General features: G+C 36.9%; 3 protein-coding genes across 3 annotated transcripts in view; 1 reads left to right on the forward strand and 2 right to left on the reverse strand.

The window, feature by feature from the left end:
- The window catches only part of LOC111482257 (FACT complex subunit SSRP1-like), a 6,933-nt gene extending 862 nt beyond the window's left edge, over positions 1-6,071 (reverse strand). The window contains exons 1-14 of the mRNA XM_023127962.1: positions 5,963-6,071; positions 5,109-5,294; positions 4,754-4,859; positions 4,119-4,255; positions 3,884-3,967; positions 3,710-3,804; positions 3,430-3,538; positions 3,244-3,330; positions 3,066-3,158; positions 2,323-2,520; positions 2,073-2,218; positions 1,850-1,997; positions 298-396; positions 42-221 (exon numbers count right to left, since the gene is read on the reverse strand). Of these exons, the coding sequence (XP_022983730.1) occupies positions 42-221; positions 298-396; positions 1,850-1,997; positions 2,073-2,218; positions 2,323-2,520; positions 3,066-3,158; positions 3,244-3,330; positions 3,430-3,538; positions 3,710-3,804; positions 3,884-3,967; positions 4,119-4,255; positions 4,754-4,859; positions 5,109-5,294; positions 5,963-6,016 (1,722 nt within the window). The 5' untranslated portion in view covers positions 6,017-6,071. The remainder of the gene's footprint in view (positions 1-41; positions 222-297; positions 397-1,849; positions 1,998-2,072; positions 2,219-2,322; positions 2,521-3,065; positions 3,159-3,243; positions 3,331-3,429; positions 3,539-3,709; positions 3,805-3,883; positions 3,968-4,118; positions 4,256-4,753; positions 4,860-5,108; positions 5,295-5,962) is intronic.
- Positions 6,072-8,094: 2,023 nt separating this feature from the next.
- LOC111482307 (AP2-like ethylene-responsive transcription factor At1g16060) lies at positions 8,095-10,802 on the forward strand. Its single transcript, XM_023128029.1, has 8 exons — positions 8,095-8,339; positions 8,420-8,502; positions 8,640-8,648; positions 8,745-8,833; positions 9,566-9,639; positions 9,712-9,762; positions 9,899-9,975; positions 10,056-10,802. Exons 1-8 carry the CDS (start codon positions 8,122-8,124, stop codon positions 10,634-10,636), a joined length of 1,182 nt encoding a protein of 393 aa, XP_022983797.1. The 5' UTR covers positions 8,095-8,121; the 3' UTR covers positions 10,637-10,802.
- A 65-nt stretch (positions 10,803-10,867) lies between these two features.
- On the reverse strand, positions 10,868-13,443 carry LOC111482295 (pectate lyase-like). Its single transcript, XM_023128005.1, has 4 exons — positions 13,001-13,443; positions 12,257-12,917; positions 11,939-12,181; positions 10,868-11,782 (listed from the first exon to the last, which is right to left on the reverse strand). The coding sequence occupies exons 1-4, from the start codon at positions 13,195-13,197 to the stop codon at positions 11,558-11,560; spliced, it is 1,326 nt and encodes a 441-aa protein (XP_022983773.1). The 5' UTR covers positions 13,198-13,443; the 3' UTR covers positions 10,868-11,557.
- Positions 13,444-14,894: the final 1,451 nt, after the last annotated feature.

Raw genomic sequence — 14,894 nt, forward strand, 5'->3', positions numbered from 1 at the left:
GGGGGGGGGGGGGGGGGGGGGGGGGTATGAGAGAAAATTACCTCTCTTTCCATCTTAGAGAAGAACATGAAACCAGATATTGCCCTCTTTGGTGCATTTGGATCCTTTTTCTTTTTCTGCTTCTTCTTCTTTGAACCATCATCAGTCCCTTCTTTAAGTTTCTTCTTGGCAGGTGGCTTGGAAGCCGAAGGGTCTTTCTTAGCCTCCTTTTTTCCAGGCTTCTGAAAATGGTACTTAAGGTATCAGAATGCAAGTGTATATTCAACTCAAGGGAGACAAAAAAAAAAAAATACTGACCTCTTTTTCACCTCCACTATCACTGCCGTCAGAGTGATCCCCACCTGAATCATCAGTTGGAGAACCCCCATCATCCTTGTCAGCAACAAAATCTGAATCCTATATTGACGCTACCATATTATATGGAGTTGGACAAGAATATCAAAAGGCAAATATATAGACATACACAGATAAGTTTATTCAAACACAACGATATAGATAGGCTGCAACTGCCTCACGGCTTAAATGCAGCCAGCTCTGTCTTCCTACATATATTTGCTGTAAATTCAGAACTTCATACGTATGAGAAGATTGAAAAGGGCAGCATACGTGCAGGAAGTTAATGCACAATGCAAAAGTTGGGCACTAGTCTCCACTCATGGACTATATGCCAAAATAGACAATAAAATGATTCGCAAGGTAGATAAACATGAGGTAATGCATGGTTCTACTAACATGTGACATTTACATTTGAATGAATATTCACATGTACCCATGGCTCACAATATGCTGTAGACAGTATGTTCGAGCCTCAGAAACCTCCGTATCATTTCAATATTCTGTACTAACAACAACATATTGGGCAATCATGCAAAAGTTTGGATGTAAAGAGTTTTAGAACTTCTAAAATCCAACCGAGTACAAGGTCATTTAACCAGTGTGTACCTTTGGGATTTCAGAGGCACAAGTATTATAAATTAACCACAAAACATAACCAGAGGCATCCAAAAGCGCCGTGTCGTGATAAACAAAAAGTATCTGTTATGAACTGTATTTATTAAGAACTCATCCAATGGAAGATTAAATCCCTATTTTCTGATGGCCCATTGGAAGGGCCAAAATCTCTACTCCAAACTTCAGAACACTCTAGAAAAATTGAGCATAACCTTAAACTGTCCATATCTTTCCTATTTACCCTTTCGGATGACTACAGATAACAAATGGTGGAAATCCGATTCCCATAACTAGCACTTTCCATGGCTATCCATTACTTGCAGTCAGAGTTGCATCCTCATAACTACTTATATGTATCTACCCATAATTACAAATAACTTCAAGTGGGAGTCAGCATTTTCAAAACTTAGTTAACTGTCAACACAAACCATCTTCTCAAAAATTACAATGTGGCAAGGCTAGTATTCCAAATAATATTCCCAATATTTTTCCTAAAATAGTACTCAATATCACCACATTCTAACATCCTCAGTCTAAAGATGGTATCTATCCATGAAGCCATCAATAGACTTAACCCAACAAACAAGCCAAGGACAAGTAATCAACTGCAATTTGATTGAGCCCGAAAATCAAAGGCATAAGCTCACTCCCCCTCTAGCATTCCCACATATCCCTTTCTAGTAATCTCAGCTACAAACAGCAAAATTAGAACACTGGTATCATGCTAGCGAACTTGGTCTCACTAGCCACTTCAGCTAATATAATGGCCTAACAAACTACAACCACTTGACCTTAACCCAGTATAGTAAACCTTCTAATGCTTTCCAGTCCTACCTAAAATGCATACGAATATCGAAAGAGAACCCTAATTGGCAGTACTAAACAGGAAAAAGCTTACCTCTTCATCGCTCTCATCTACACCAGCTTCATTTCTAATGCGCTCAAGATGTGGGTCAACAGCGTCATCATCATCCTCTTGGAGAACAGCTGCCACACCATCTCTAGCCTGAGCATCTCCCAAGTTCATGATTTTCATACCCTTTCCACTGCAGATATGAACAAATAAGATGAAATGAAATAATGGACACCTCCATACAATGAGGTAAGAAAATTAGGCTCACCTGATAAAGTCAAAAAGATTATGGTATTCATTCCTCTGAATATTTCTAAAGAGATGTTCTTGTTCAGTTTTCAGTCTAATGAGAAGATCAAAGTAGTGCATATTTGAGCCACCAGCAGCATGCCTCTCAAATTCAACATAGTCAATCTATTGCAAAAATATTTTAGGGTAAGCAACTCAATAGATTGAACATTGAAAATTGAAACATCAAATGATGTCAGAACATGCAAGATCCAATATCGAATCTATACCTCCTCGTGAAGAATAAGGGTAGGAGGCTTAGGAAGAAAGAAGAAGCTTTTTTCAAGTGGATATAATACACCATCTTCAGCTTTCAAAGATGACTTGACAGCATAACCATCTTGACAGCTGCGGAACTTTCCAGGTCTGGTTATTTTTGCACCAGATAAACCACGCAATATGGTGGTGAACACCTCATGAATCAGTCCCTGATATCAATACAACTATTCACTGAGAGAAACATGAAATTCCCAACGAAAACCTATACACCTTGCTAAATGCTTGGAACTGTTGTTTGTGATCCATGAACTCACAAAACATATGCCAAAGTATAGCTGACAGAAAAGTGGATTAGTGGAACAGTTCTTTTTTTTTTTCTTTTTCTTTTTTATGCTTGTTTATACTTATGAAGTCTGGACTCTTTGGTATCTTGGGTAAAGTGTCAACACAACGAACAAAAAGCATTGAACTGGGCAAAAGAACCTTAATTTTTTTATTAACTTTGTACAAATAGAAAAATAGTAATATGCAACAAAAATAATAAATCTCAAATAATACATCAAACTTGGCTTTTTAAAAATATAAACGCCTTATTAACTTTAATTTTTCTTCTTCTATGATATAAAAACAATTTATATCTTTAAAAAAACGTGTGTGGTAAAATTGTGTCTATCGTACCCATGTCCTAGATTTAATAAAATTAATATGCCTAGTAAAGAAATTCCATTGTTTGGAGGGAGAAGCACTTTTCTACCTTATAAGAAGGTTCTAACTTGTCCTTGTACTTTGTGTTGAAAAGTTCATCGCCTATTTGCAGGGTGCTTTGAACCACAAAGTCAGTCTCAAACTGCAAAGATGCATAAGAACAAAAGGTGATCCTTGAAGAGAATTCATTAAAAAAAAAAAACATGTAAAGAAACCTTAACAAATACCTGCAGAACAATATGAGGGTACAAAGTTTGGCCTTTACGAATTGGTGGATCTAAAGTCACTACAACAAAAGTATGTGGCTGATTGGACTGCACAAAACATCACATGCACATAAGACTTCAAATCTTATTGACTGACTGGTCTAAATAGTGTAACATCTATGGTCAATAGAAGTCAAGAAAAAAAACCTTAGGAAGTAAAAAAAGGCGAACAACGCTGCTGTATTGTATTTTGAAATCATTGGCTTGTCCTTGGAGCCGCAGGAACGAAAGGTGGAGTTCTACACTGTACCGACCCCTATACAACAAAAATAACCACATTAGAATACCTTAAGACAGAAAGAAAAAGTTGTGCCAGCATTAAAAGAAACAAAAGGAACTATGCAAGAAAATTAGATAGAAACATGTGCATGCTATGATACTTCTAGGCATGTGCAGTCACATGAAAAGCAACACTCAGACCGTCTACCTTGGAGTGAGGATAGCAATGCCCTCAAATGTGACCACAGCTTCCTCAATGCCCGCACTAACATCCGCCATGGACATAATTTTGTCGCGGAAAACCTTAATCAAACTATACTTCATAAAATGTCACAAAAAAAATACACATTGTAGTCTGAATCAATCAGATATATGATTCTACCTGAGCAGGAGGGTGACTTTCATCACCAACAAATTGAGTATTGGTATTTGGTATGTGAAAACTTATCTCCATTAGAGAATCTTTCTGTGATCATAATGTTAAAAATATTAGATTACAATAAAGCAATCCAAAACAAAATCTAAGCAGTTCAAGATATTAGATGCCACATTGCTCATCAATTGGTAAGCAACTAACACAAACTATTTTAAAACAAAGAGAAAACATAAAGAATGACCTCATTAGCTCCTGTTGTATCATCCACATGAAACTCTAGCATAACGTCGTTCTTCCCTTGAAGCTGTGTTTGAGCAACATCAGCTAGAGACACTTCAAATGCTTGCTTTGAACCAACCAAGAAAGTAAGCATATTCCCTACACCATAAGGTATAAAGTAATTAAAGGAAGACACCTTTCCTATAGATGTATTCCATTACTAAATAAATTTAGGAAAGATCAATTATCTGGTACTAGAGTGAGAGAGAGAGACGTAGAATGCTTGACAATCTTATAAAACAATGAAAAGAAATTATGATTGCACATGCCAGTGCAGAGTATCTTTTTTAAAAAAATAGATTCAACCTCAACAATCAAATTTGCAGAGAGATGACTTACATTTGATTTGCATCACAGATCAGACTAGAAATACATAAAACCAAGGAAATGTAAGCTAGAGCTAAGTGCCACTATGATGTAATTCCTAAACCAAGATTGATGATTTTTTGAGCCATTTAGTCTTTTATTAGAGCACCAAAGTTATACATGCAAATAAAGTACGAGTTCTTTGAATACAAAATTGATTAGCACAAGAAATTCACAAGTAAAGACTACAAGCACAACACGTGATAGACTAAATGCATCAGAACAGCTTACCATTCAAGTCAACTTCACCCCAATTACGGCCACTGACAGAAAGCTGCTTTTCCTCTGGTGCTATTCCACAATTACTTTGGAAAAATTTTGTTAAACTACTGATGTCCTACATTAACAAAAAAAACAATCATGAAAGAGTAATTTGTAATCATCTCATTTCGAGCTACTGTTGTGATCAGATGGCATAGGCCAACAAAACTAGATAATCCACTTACTAAAGACAATGGTTAAGTGAATAACTGGGGGCAATGATATGGACCAACATTAAGTGAACTAACACCATGAGGTGCATAGCCAGATTCTAACGTCAGTCAATAAATATAAAAGCAATATCATTCTATAAAATTCAGGAAACCTGATCGCGGAATCCAGTGAACTTGTAATACAGTCCATCTTTGACCCGAATTCCTAACTGGTTTGTCCTTGGGACCTTCATCCATGTTACACCAACAATGTCTGCTTTATCCAATTCAACTGCCTTTCCACCCCCTTGCTTCTTCCACAGAATACCTCTTTGATCTGTCTTAAGCTGACCAGGGTTCTGCATCGAAACATATACATGGAGGAGAATTGTAAGGGTCCATTTTTATCATTCCAAACTTTCACAGAAGACCCCAAAAGAAAAATCAGAAAATTGTAACTATTAAAGATCATTTCTTTCCCTTCATTCAAGTTGAGAATCCTCCAATACAAAGTACTTCAGCTAATGCAACAAGTGAGATGTCGGGACAAGCAATTACAGAGTTCAAAATATAACACTTTACCCTCACGCTCCCAACAGATGGCACTCGGAAACAATAACAACCCATCAAATTTATGAAATTTGGGAATTTCAAGAACATGTACAGGTAATAAGTTACCAGCATTCCTCCCTAATTATGCCGGAACAAAATCTCCAATTCTATTGAAAATTAATAACTATTCTAGCTATTTGAACACCACCTCCCTTCCGTGGCGCCACGAGGAGGTACAGAAAGACACAAACAGCGGAGAAAATAAACAAAAAAAAAAATCGCCCTTCACTTTTCCTTTCGAAATATCAAATCACCATCATACAGAATCTAGGAACAATTCGAAACTTAGGGTTGAAAAGCACAACCGCATCCCCATGCCCACACTAAATACAACGATCCAACTCCACCAAGAAACCTAGTAAGTTACCAGCGGCACACACACACACACACACACACACACAGAACGAGAGCTCACAGTGCCTCCACGGCCGCCGAGAGAGATATTGCTGTAGAGCTGACCGTCAGCCATGGCCGGAAACTGAGACCTACTCGAAGGAAGCGAATCGCAGAAGAAGAAACGCGAGAAGAAGGGTTTGCTTTATATCGTTTTGATCCCACTGTCGAGGCGCCAAGCGGTGATGATCTGGTATTCACGAGCTCATCGTAAGCTTGTTTACATTTGACGAAAGCCAAACACTTCTTCAGTTTTCTTGGTGAGATGGGGAATACTGTCCGGTTCTAACTTAAGCTTGCCCGCATTGGAACATCTACTGAATTACACGGATGAAATTCATTTAGAAAAATATTACCTCATTTTTTTAAAATAAAATATTCAATGTTTAATCCTTTTGTACCAAAATAATAATAATAATAATAAAGTCTTATAAACAATAGTTTATTTAATATTTAAATCAATGTCTGAAATGTTTTTGTTATATTTAATAACGATTTTATTTGTACTTATATTTTTTAATTGTGTTTTTTTTTCCCTCAATTTCATGTTACTTTTTTTTTTATATTCCTATAGAAAATTTTGAATTGTTAATAAAATTTTAGAAAATAAAATATATTTTTTAGTCTTCAAATCTTTGCTTGATTTTTTTAAGTGAAAATAGTGTTTAGGTAATTACATATTTGGTTTAGTTTTAAAGATTTTGGACATAATTCCATTAAAAATTTGCTTAATTAATTTGGCTCATACCTTTCAAAATTGTTGTAAAATTGAAACTAAGTATCATATACAAGAAACAAATTAGATTTTTTTAATAAATTAAAACTACTGAAACTTTTAAAATAAAATTAGTTTTAAAAGTGAGTTCGTTCCTCACAAAAAAAAATTGAATTTGATTCATATCTAAACAACGATCAAATTAGTTCATTAAAGTTAATAATATCACCGTCATTTGTTAGTGATGTTATCATTCGATTTTGAAACCAAGAACTTATTGAAATCAATTCTAGACTAATTAAATTTTTTAAAAAATACCCAACTTATTAGAATTGTTATGCGTGGATGAACGTGAATCGTGTTAGAAAACATCGCCATACAGGGAAGAGAGAGCAAAACTCATAATTAAATAATATGAGAGTCGTTGTCATGGAAGCCAACAAAACCAAAGATTGGCGAAGCCCACACGAAAGGATGACAAGATATCTAAGTCTGCAACTCAAACCACCAACAACCAACCACCTTCTTCCTCCATTGGAGGCCACGATTTAGCCAATTAAGTCCATTTTTTCAATCATCATTTTCTAAATTAGTCAACGTGTGACTCACTCTTAATGATCATCAATAGTTCTATATGAACACAATCTTATACGGGTTAGGAGAGTTAAGGAAACAATAATTATTTCGGTAGGAATCAAATTAATAATTTAATCCGTTTTAAAAAATATGTTCATTAGACAGTTCATATGAACCACTTGCCTTAAAAATCCAAACAGATTTTGTGACCTTTTGCTAATAAATAATGTTTTTTTGTGTTTAAGAAATGAATTAGGGCTAGCAGACAGAATGTAGACAAATGGGGGCTTTTTTGTCTTTTCACATGATTGCCTTGATATTACCGACCTTATTGTTTTGGACTGTTTGAATAATTAATATTAAAAATCCAACCATAAATATTTCTATATTTCTATTGGTTGGATATCGACATTTTTATTAATTATTTGAGAAATATATAAAACATAAAAAATCCTTAAAGATTCATAAATGAATTAAGACTAATGAGATTGATCACAAGGACAAAATCCTTAAAGTTGTACATGACTCATTTATAAGAACAAAAAAAATTAACCGTACTTAGCTTCAAGCTTAAAAACATATGAGTGAGAATAAAACATGGTGAAAGAATTCAAACTGGTTGTTATTGAAGTGACAAAGAAGATAATGTGGTCATGCCATTGGGAAATGTCGATACCATCGTGTTTTGAAGACTAAATAGACTGTGTTATTTTGCTAACTCGAGAATAATTAATACAAAATTATAATATTAAACTTAACATCGTTTCTAGTTTCATCTTAAAAAGTAAAATTTAATTTAAATAACAAAAAGATGACAGATTGATTTATATATATATATATAGAATAAGACTTGCGGGGTTGGAGGAGAGGGAAAAGCAAGAAGAACAAAAATGGAGGCGCCAGCTTTGGTACTGAAGAATGAGGAGAATCTGAGAATATGTTGGACAGGAGGTCAGGCTCAGGCCATAAGACGTGTAAAGAGACGGCGGAGAGAGCCTGCTTCCGCCGCCACCGATCAAACTAATAAACAACAGTGTGTGAAGCAACAATCCGATCAAGCTCCGACCACCACTATGAAGCGGAGTTCGAGATTTCGGGGGGTCAGCAGGTAATTGAAACAAGTCATGAACATAAGATCATTAAAACGCAAGATATTGGTTCTTCATGATGGTGTATTGTGATGAGCAGACATAGATGGACGGGTCGGTTTGAAGCTCATTTATGGGATAAACTTTCTTGGAACATGACGCAGAAGAAGAAGGGAAAACAAGGTTGAACAATGTTTTCATACAAAATCTTCCATTTTCTTCTTCTTCTTCGTCGAATTTTTTGTTATGGGGTTCTGATAATCTCTTTGAATTTTGTGTTTGATGCTTTTGATTCAACTGGTTTTTTGGTCTCCCAACAGTTTATCTTGGTGAGTAACTTTCACTTCATTCCAAGTCATGTTTTACTGTCTCTGTCTCTCTAAATAACATGTTCATGTGTGTGTTTTTGGTTTAATTCATGACAGGAGCTTATGATGAAGAAGAATCAGCTGCAAGGGCTTATGATTTAGCAGCACTCAAGTACTGGGGTGTAACAACCATCACTAATTTCCCTGTAAGTTTGTGTTAGTAAAATGTAAAGAAGATACTGTGAGATCCTACATCAGTTGGAGAGGGGAACGAAATATTTTCTATAAGGGTGCGAAAACCTCTTTCGAGTAGATACAGTTTAAAAACCTCGAGGGGAAACTCAAAAGAAAAGGCTAAAAAAGGACAATATCTATTAACTGTGGGTTTGACTTGAGCTATTACAAATGGTATTAGCCAGGTTCTGGGCGATGTACCAGTGTCGTTGAGCCTCGAATGGGGTGGATATCGAATCGTGTGCCAACGAGGACGCTGGCCCCCAAAAGAAGGTGGATTGTGAGATCTCAGGAACGAAACATTCCTAAGAAACTTCTCCCTAGTAGAAGTGTTTTAAAGACCTTAAGGGAAAGTTCGAAAGGGAAATCTCAAGGACTATCTGCTAGCGATAAACTTCTCCATAATAGACGCATTTTACAAGACTTTGGAGAAATTTGAAAGGGAAGCTCAAAGAGAACAATATATGCTAGTGGTAGACCTCTCCTTAATAGACCCGTTTTAAAAACTTTGAGGGGAAATCCAAAAGGGAAAGCCCAAAGAGGACAATATCTGCTAGCGGTGGACTTGGGCCGTGAACCTTCCATTCTATTTTCAAACCGAAATAAGTTATAAACTAATCACCAACAAATGGTTTAAATGGATTACCAAAGGTTAGTTTAAATTGATACCAATACTAGTTTAGGGATGTGCTTTCTTTTTGTAGGTATCAGAGTATGAGAAAGAGATTGAGACAATGCAAACGATGACAAAGGAGGAGTATTTGGCCTCTTTAAGAAGGTTTGGATTCAAACATTCTAATATTTTTCTTCTAAAATCAAACTGCCATTATGATATATCGTTTTGTTTCAGAAAGAGCAGTGGCTTTTCAAGAGGTGTATCAAAGTATAGAGGAGTTGCAAGGTGAAGTTATCTTGTTCTCTATATTTGGAGATGTTCTTGAGTGTTCTTGAGAGTTCTTGAGAGTTCTTGAGAGTTCATTCTAACCATCAAAAAGGGAAAATTTTAATAGAAACTTCGGTGAATTTCTGTTTTGCAGGCATCATCATAATGGTAGATGGGAAGCAAGAATAGGGAGAGTTTATGGGAACAAGTACCTGTATCTTGGAACTTACGGTGAGCAATTCTAGTTTTGAGAAGTTTTTTCATGCTGAATTTGATTCCTTATCACATATCTGTTTGATCTTCCACTGCAGGCACTCAAGAGGAAGCTGCTCGAGCTTACGATATGGCCGCCATTGAATACCGAGGGATCAATGCGGTCACCAACTTCGACTGGAGCAATTACATGGCCTGGCTGAAGCCTCCTCCAGTGCCACCCGCTGCCCTCAACGACGCCCATATGACGTCGAATCCAGACAAGGAACTCTCTAACTCCAGATCCATCCCAGTAGAAGAAACTTCATTGTTTGAAAACAATCACTACGACATCGATCTCTTCCATTCTCTTCAAAAGCAAGAACTTCTCGAGAGCTGCAGCACCCCGATCAATGGTTACGCTAAATCATCTTCTCCATCAGCGCTCGACCTCCTTCTTCGGTCATCATTTTTCAAGAAACTGGTTGAGACCAACTCAAATCTCTCTGTGGATGATGCTGATAATGGAGAAGAGACCAAGACTCATGGGCAGCTCAACAGTGCATTTGATGAGTTTGGAGACGTCTTCGGTGATAGACTTACAGATGAACCGTTCGTTTGCAGCTCGAACAAAGATCTGCAAGAAAGTGAGCTTCATTCATACTTTAGTGGTATGTTTCATTGTTTCAAAGCAGCCTGAAAGTATGCTTCCTTCATTGTTGATATCATCATATCGAACATGTTAATCTAGAACATGGATAAACAGATATTGCAGAATCATAGAAAAGTAATAATCCAAACTCGAGCAAATCGCCAAATGAAAACGGTTACCCGTTCCCGGCGATCAGAATTCAACATCCTAATGCTTCAATTTAACTCTGCAATCCATTAATTAGCATCAGAATTGCTTTCTTTTGTTCTTGAAAGTCATGATCTGAAGATCTTACATAATACAAAGCCATCTCGACGTCGAAATGCGACATTGTAGACAGCACTTTGTCTAGCTTATTTCTATCACCACCATGTGCAGCCACAGAGTTAAGAACATCGAGCTCCAAGCCAAGTGTGTAGGCGACAAGCAGCGCCTTCTGGGACTTAGGCCGGACGTGCAACGTCGCCAAAGGATGAAACTCTCCTCTAGGAAGAACCCCATCGCCAGACAACGCCGGTCCATAATCAACAGGATCGGAGCCGAGGCGGCGGAAACGATGATGAACAGAAAGAGGATCGCGCCGGCAGCCAAAGCAGAGGAGGTGGTGGTCGGCATGTTTAGGGTTCTGTTACCGATTCCGACGAGAACCCATTGGAAGGACGATGGAATTTGCAACAATTTGCCGCTAAAAATAGATATTTGCAACGATTCTCAATATTTATAAAAGAAATGGATTTTTTTCATTGATAACCAAAGAAAAGGGAATACAAACAATCGCTACAAATAAATGTTATAAACACAAAAGAATGAAATAAAGTTGTTCGTCTTCTTCAGGCCTTCCACTTTTAATTCCCTCTGCTGGTTTTGTCAAGTTCTCCATTTTCGCTGCTCTCTCACCCATCAACTTGTTCTTGTTCTTCATTGAAGAAAAGATCAAAATAAATGAGTTTTGGTTGTTGGCTGTTGCTTTTAGCATGGGCGACCAACATAACAGTTGAGCGAGCCAGAGAAACGCGTCAGCCTCCTAACAAAAGTGCCAGGCCTAGCCTTTATCATGTCGAACCTGCTGTATGGCCTTCGCTTGCTTGGATCCCCAGACTCAACAAAATACGCTCCATTCATCAACAAATCCCCTTCCGATCTCCATGTCCATGTTTTCCATATACTCTCTGTTGCGTAGTTTCTGTTCGTAATCTGTTTTTGTAACACAAAAGATTCAATTTTCTTTAACCCATTTGAGTTTTTATAAGTTCAAAAAGATTCAATTTTTCTCCAACCCATTTGAGTTTTTGTCACACAAAGTTCAAATTTTTCTCTAACCCATTTGGATATAAGTTGAGTTTTCATCACCTGTTTTGCAGCAGGGTTAGGTGGGGCAATGAAACGATTCCCCTGACTGATAATGGTGGGATGTTGGCTGCCACCAATGGCATACATGAGCCAGTGAGTGTAATCGTTGTTGACAACATGGAAGAAGCCCCATCTGCAGCGCGGCATCCTCTGCACCAATCCCTTACCAAAATGGTTGAAAGCGACAGTCACTTGCATGATCGAGTCGCCTTGAAATGAATCACTCGCACCAAACAGCATCACCTGCATATTCAAATGGTAAAAATATGATTTTTGTTTGAATGATTTGGAAGTAATTAGTGATTGATTTATAATTACGTCGTTGTGATGAGTGAAATGAGAGTTTGAGACAGTGATAGCCGTGGAGCCTTGGATGGCGTCGATGAGGCCGTCCTGGCAGTTGGACATGGAGAGATGATCGAGCCAGACATTGGATGATCCAAAGATGGATATGCCATCACCATCACTGACTGTTCGAAGGCCGACATGGTCGTCGGCGTCTCGGATCATACCGCCAGAGGCCGAAAGAATGTGGTGGATGTGAAGACCATGGATGATCACATTCCGGGTGAATTGAATGCTAATACCAGCACCATAAGCAATATGCACATTGGCACCACGAGCATCAATGGTCTTATCGCTAGTCACCAACAGTTCTTTAGATAGCCTAATGATCATGCTACGTCCAAAAATAATCCACAACGGTCGCTTTTGAACAACAGCATGTCGGAGGGTTCCGGGTTTAGGGTTTACGACATCGGCGTCCGAAGCATCGGTGACAGTATAGAAACGTCCTCTTAATCCCCCAGTGGTTTTTCGGCCAAAACCAAGAACACAATAGCCAAGTTTCTTACGGTTGTTGGCCCAATTTTGGTCGCAACGCCAGCAACGATCGATTGGGTTCGTCGCCAAGCACGGTCCCTTGTATTTTCTCAAGCTCCTCCTCGTGTTATTGTTTCCCTGAATTCCCTCTAAAGCCCTGCAGAAACAAAGAAAGAACAATGTCAATAATTAGAACAATCGAAGACGAAACGTCTCGATGAATGATATGTCGATACGTACAAATAAACATGATGGTTAAAATGCTCGGTGACATTCATGGGGTGAGGGTGGTAGGCTTTAAGAGCAGCTTGTTTGGCCTCTTCAGCCTGTTGCAGCAAAAAGTCGTCATATTCAGCAATGCCAGCCCTGAGAGATGGCATAAGAAGAGCCATTGAAAGCAGCACCAAGGCAGCCTTAATACTCCAACCTGCCATCATTTTTGTTCTTGTTCTTAAAGAACCAACCAAAAATGGAGCTCTTTGAATGGTTTTTTTTGGTCTGAAAGCAAGCTTATTGGGCTGGTCAAGGTCTAAGAAAGAATCCCAGATAGGTTAAAGGCCTAAGTAAATTCAAGACCTTGCCAGACCAAACTAGATGTGAACCAAGCCTGAGTTTATTTTATTTGTCTTATTGTTCTAAGCTGCTAACATTGCTTGATTTTGGAAATGCTCATCAATGGATTATTTATAGTGGGAGATCTTAGGGTTTGTTCTTCATTTCTTTCTAAAAATAACATTAATTCATTCTCTCATGCCGGATTTGGTGGAATTCACTGCTATTTTAAGCTTCTTCTTCTTCTTCTTCTTCTTCGGTTCATCCTTTTTTGCGCAGAATCGTTGCTTCTTTTCATTAGGTTTAATGGAACAATCATTATGAAGCTCTAATCATTATAGATAATTGCATGAGAATAGTGGTTATTATTTGTAGGAGTGTTTATATGATGGAAGATTTTGATCATCTACGACTATCAAACTTTTATATATATATATATTAATGGTTTAGGTTATAGTCCATGAATCGGAAAATAGAGTTACACCCCAATCCAGCCCTAATTTTAAGATTATTGTGTATTTATTGTTTAAACCAGGTTTAGTGAAGATTTGATATTGAATTTTATTAAATTTTAGTTATTAAAATAATATATATTATAGATAAGTAAGATTTTTTTTTAAGAATTTATAATAAAATAACTGGGACAAACTTAATCCAACTTGAAAAGAGAGAATTTGGTTGGGTTGTGATTTTTTTTAAAGTTTACTCATATCATCTATCCACCAGTCTCAAAATTTTAGATTTGCTAAAAAAAAAAATTTCAACAGAAATCAGTGACTTGAATCTCTCATTCAAAAGATGTATGTTTTAACCACATATTGGTTCGAGGAGAAGATTGTTGGTGAGCAAACATCGTTGTGGACGGATTTATTCAAGGGAAGGATCAAGTCTAGTGCTTTGTTCAAGTGGAGTACTGCAAGAGTGGGAACTAACATCCCACATTGGTTAGAAGTGGGAGATACTTATAGTATATAAGTGATGATAATTATCCTCGTTCATATGAGACTTTTTAGATAAAATAAAAAACTAAACCGATATCATACCAATACAGATACGATATGACATTTCGTACTTAAACCTCTCTCAAACCCCAACCCAACCCAATAAGAGATATAACAGCATGATTGGTTTCATTTAACTTCATAAATCACCAAAGTATCCACTGAAAAGAAATCCTAGGCAGCTTTTTCCCATTTTGGTTGCACCATACTATTGTCCTCAAAACTTATTCAATTAAATTTTACTATATATCTTTAATTGAACTACCAAAAGAGAAGAGCAATGAAAATTTTAACGCGACAAGTTATTAATTTACTTTAAAAAGTAGCCGTAGAACGAGATCAACTCCTCAACCAAGACGAGACAGGGACAAAGAAGTAATTTTTTTCTAATTTATTATTCTTTTTTTTAAAAAAATATAGTTAATCTTTACTCAAAGAATTGTAAAAAAAAAAAAATCTAAAAAATAGATATATTTGATAGGTAAATATATATATATATATATAGAGACCATTTGAAAATATATTTATATTAACCATGAAAATATATTTATATTAACCATGATAGGACGGAAAATATAATC

The sequence above is a fragment of the Cucurbita maxima genome, unplaced genomic scaffold, assembly GCF_002738345.1.
Source record: "Cucurbita maxima cultivar Rimu unplaced genomic scaffold, Cmax_1.0 Cma_Scf00007, whole genome shotgun sequence".
NCBI classification, from domain to species: Eukaryota; Viridiplantae; Streptophyta; class Magnoliopsida; order Cucurbitales; family Cucurbitaceae; genus Cucurbita; species Cucurbita maxima.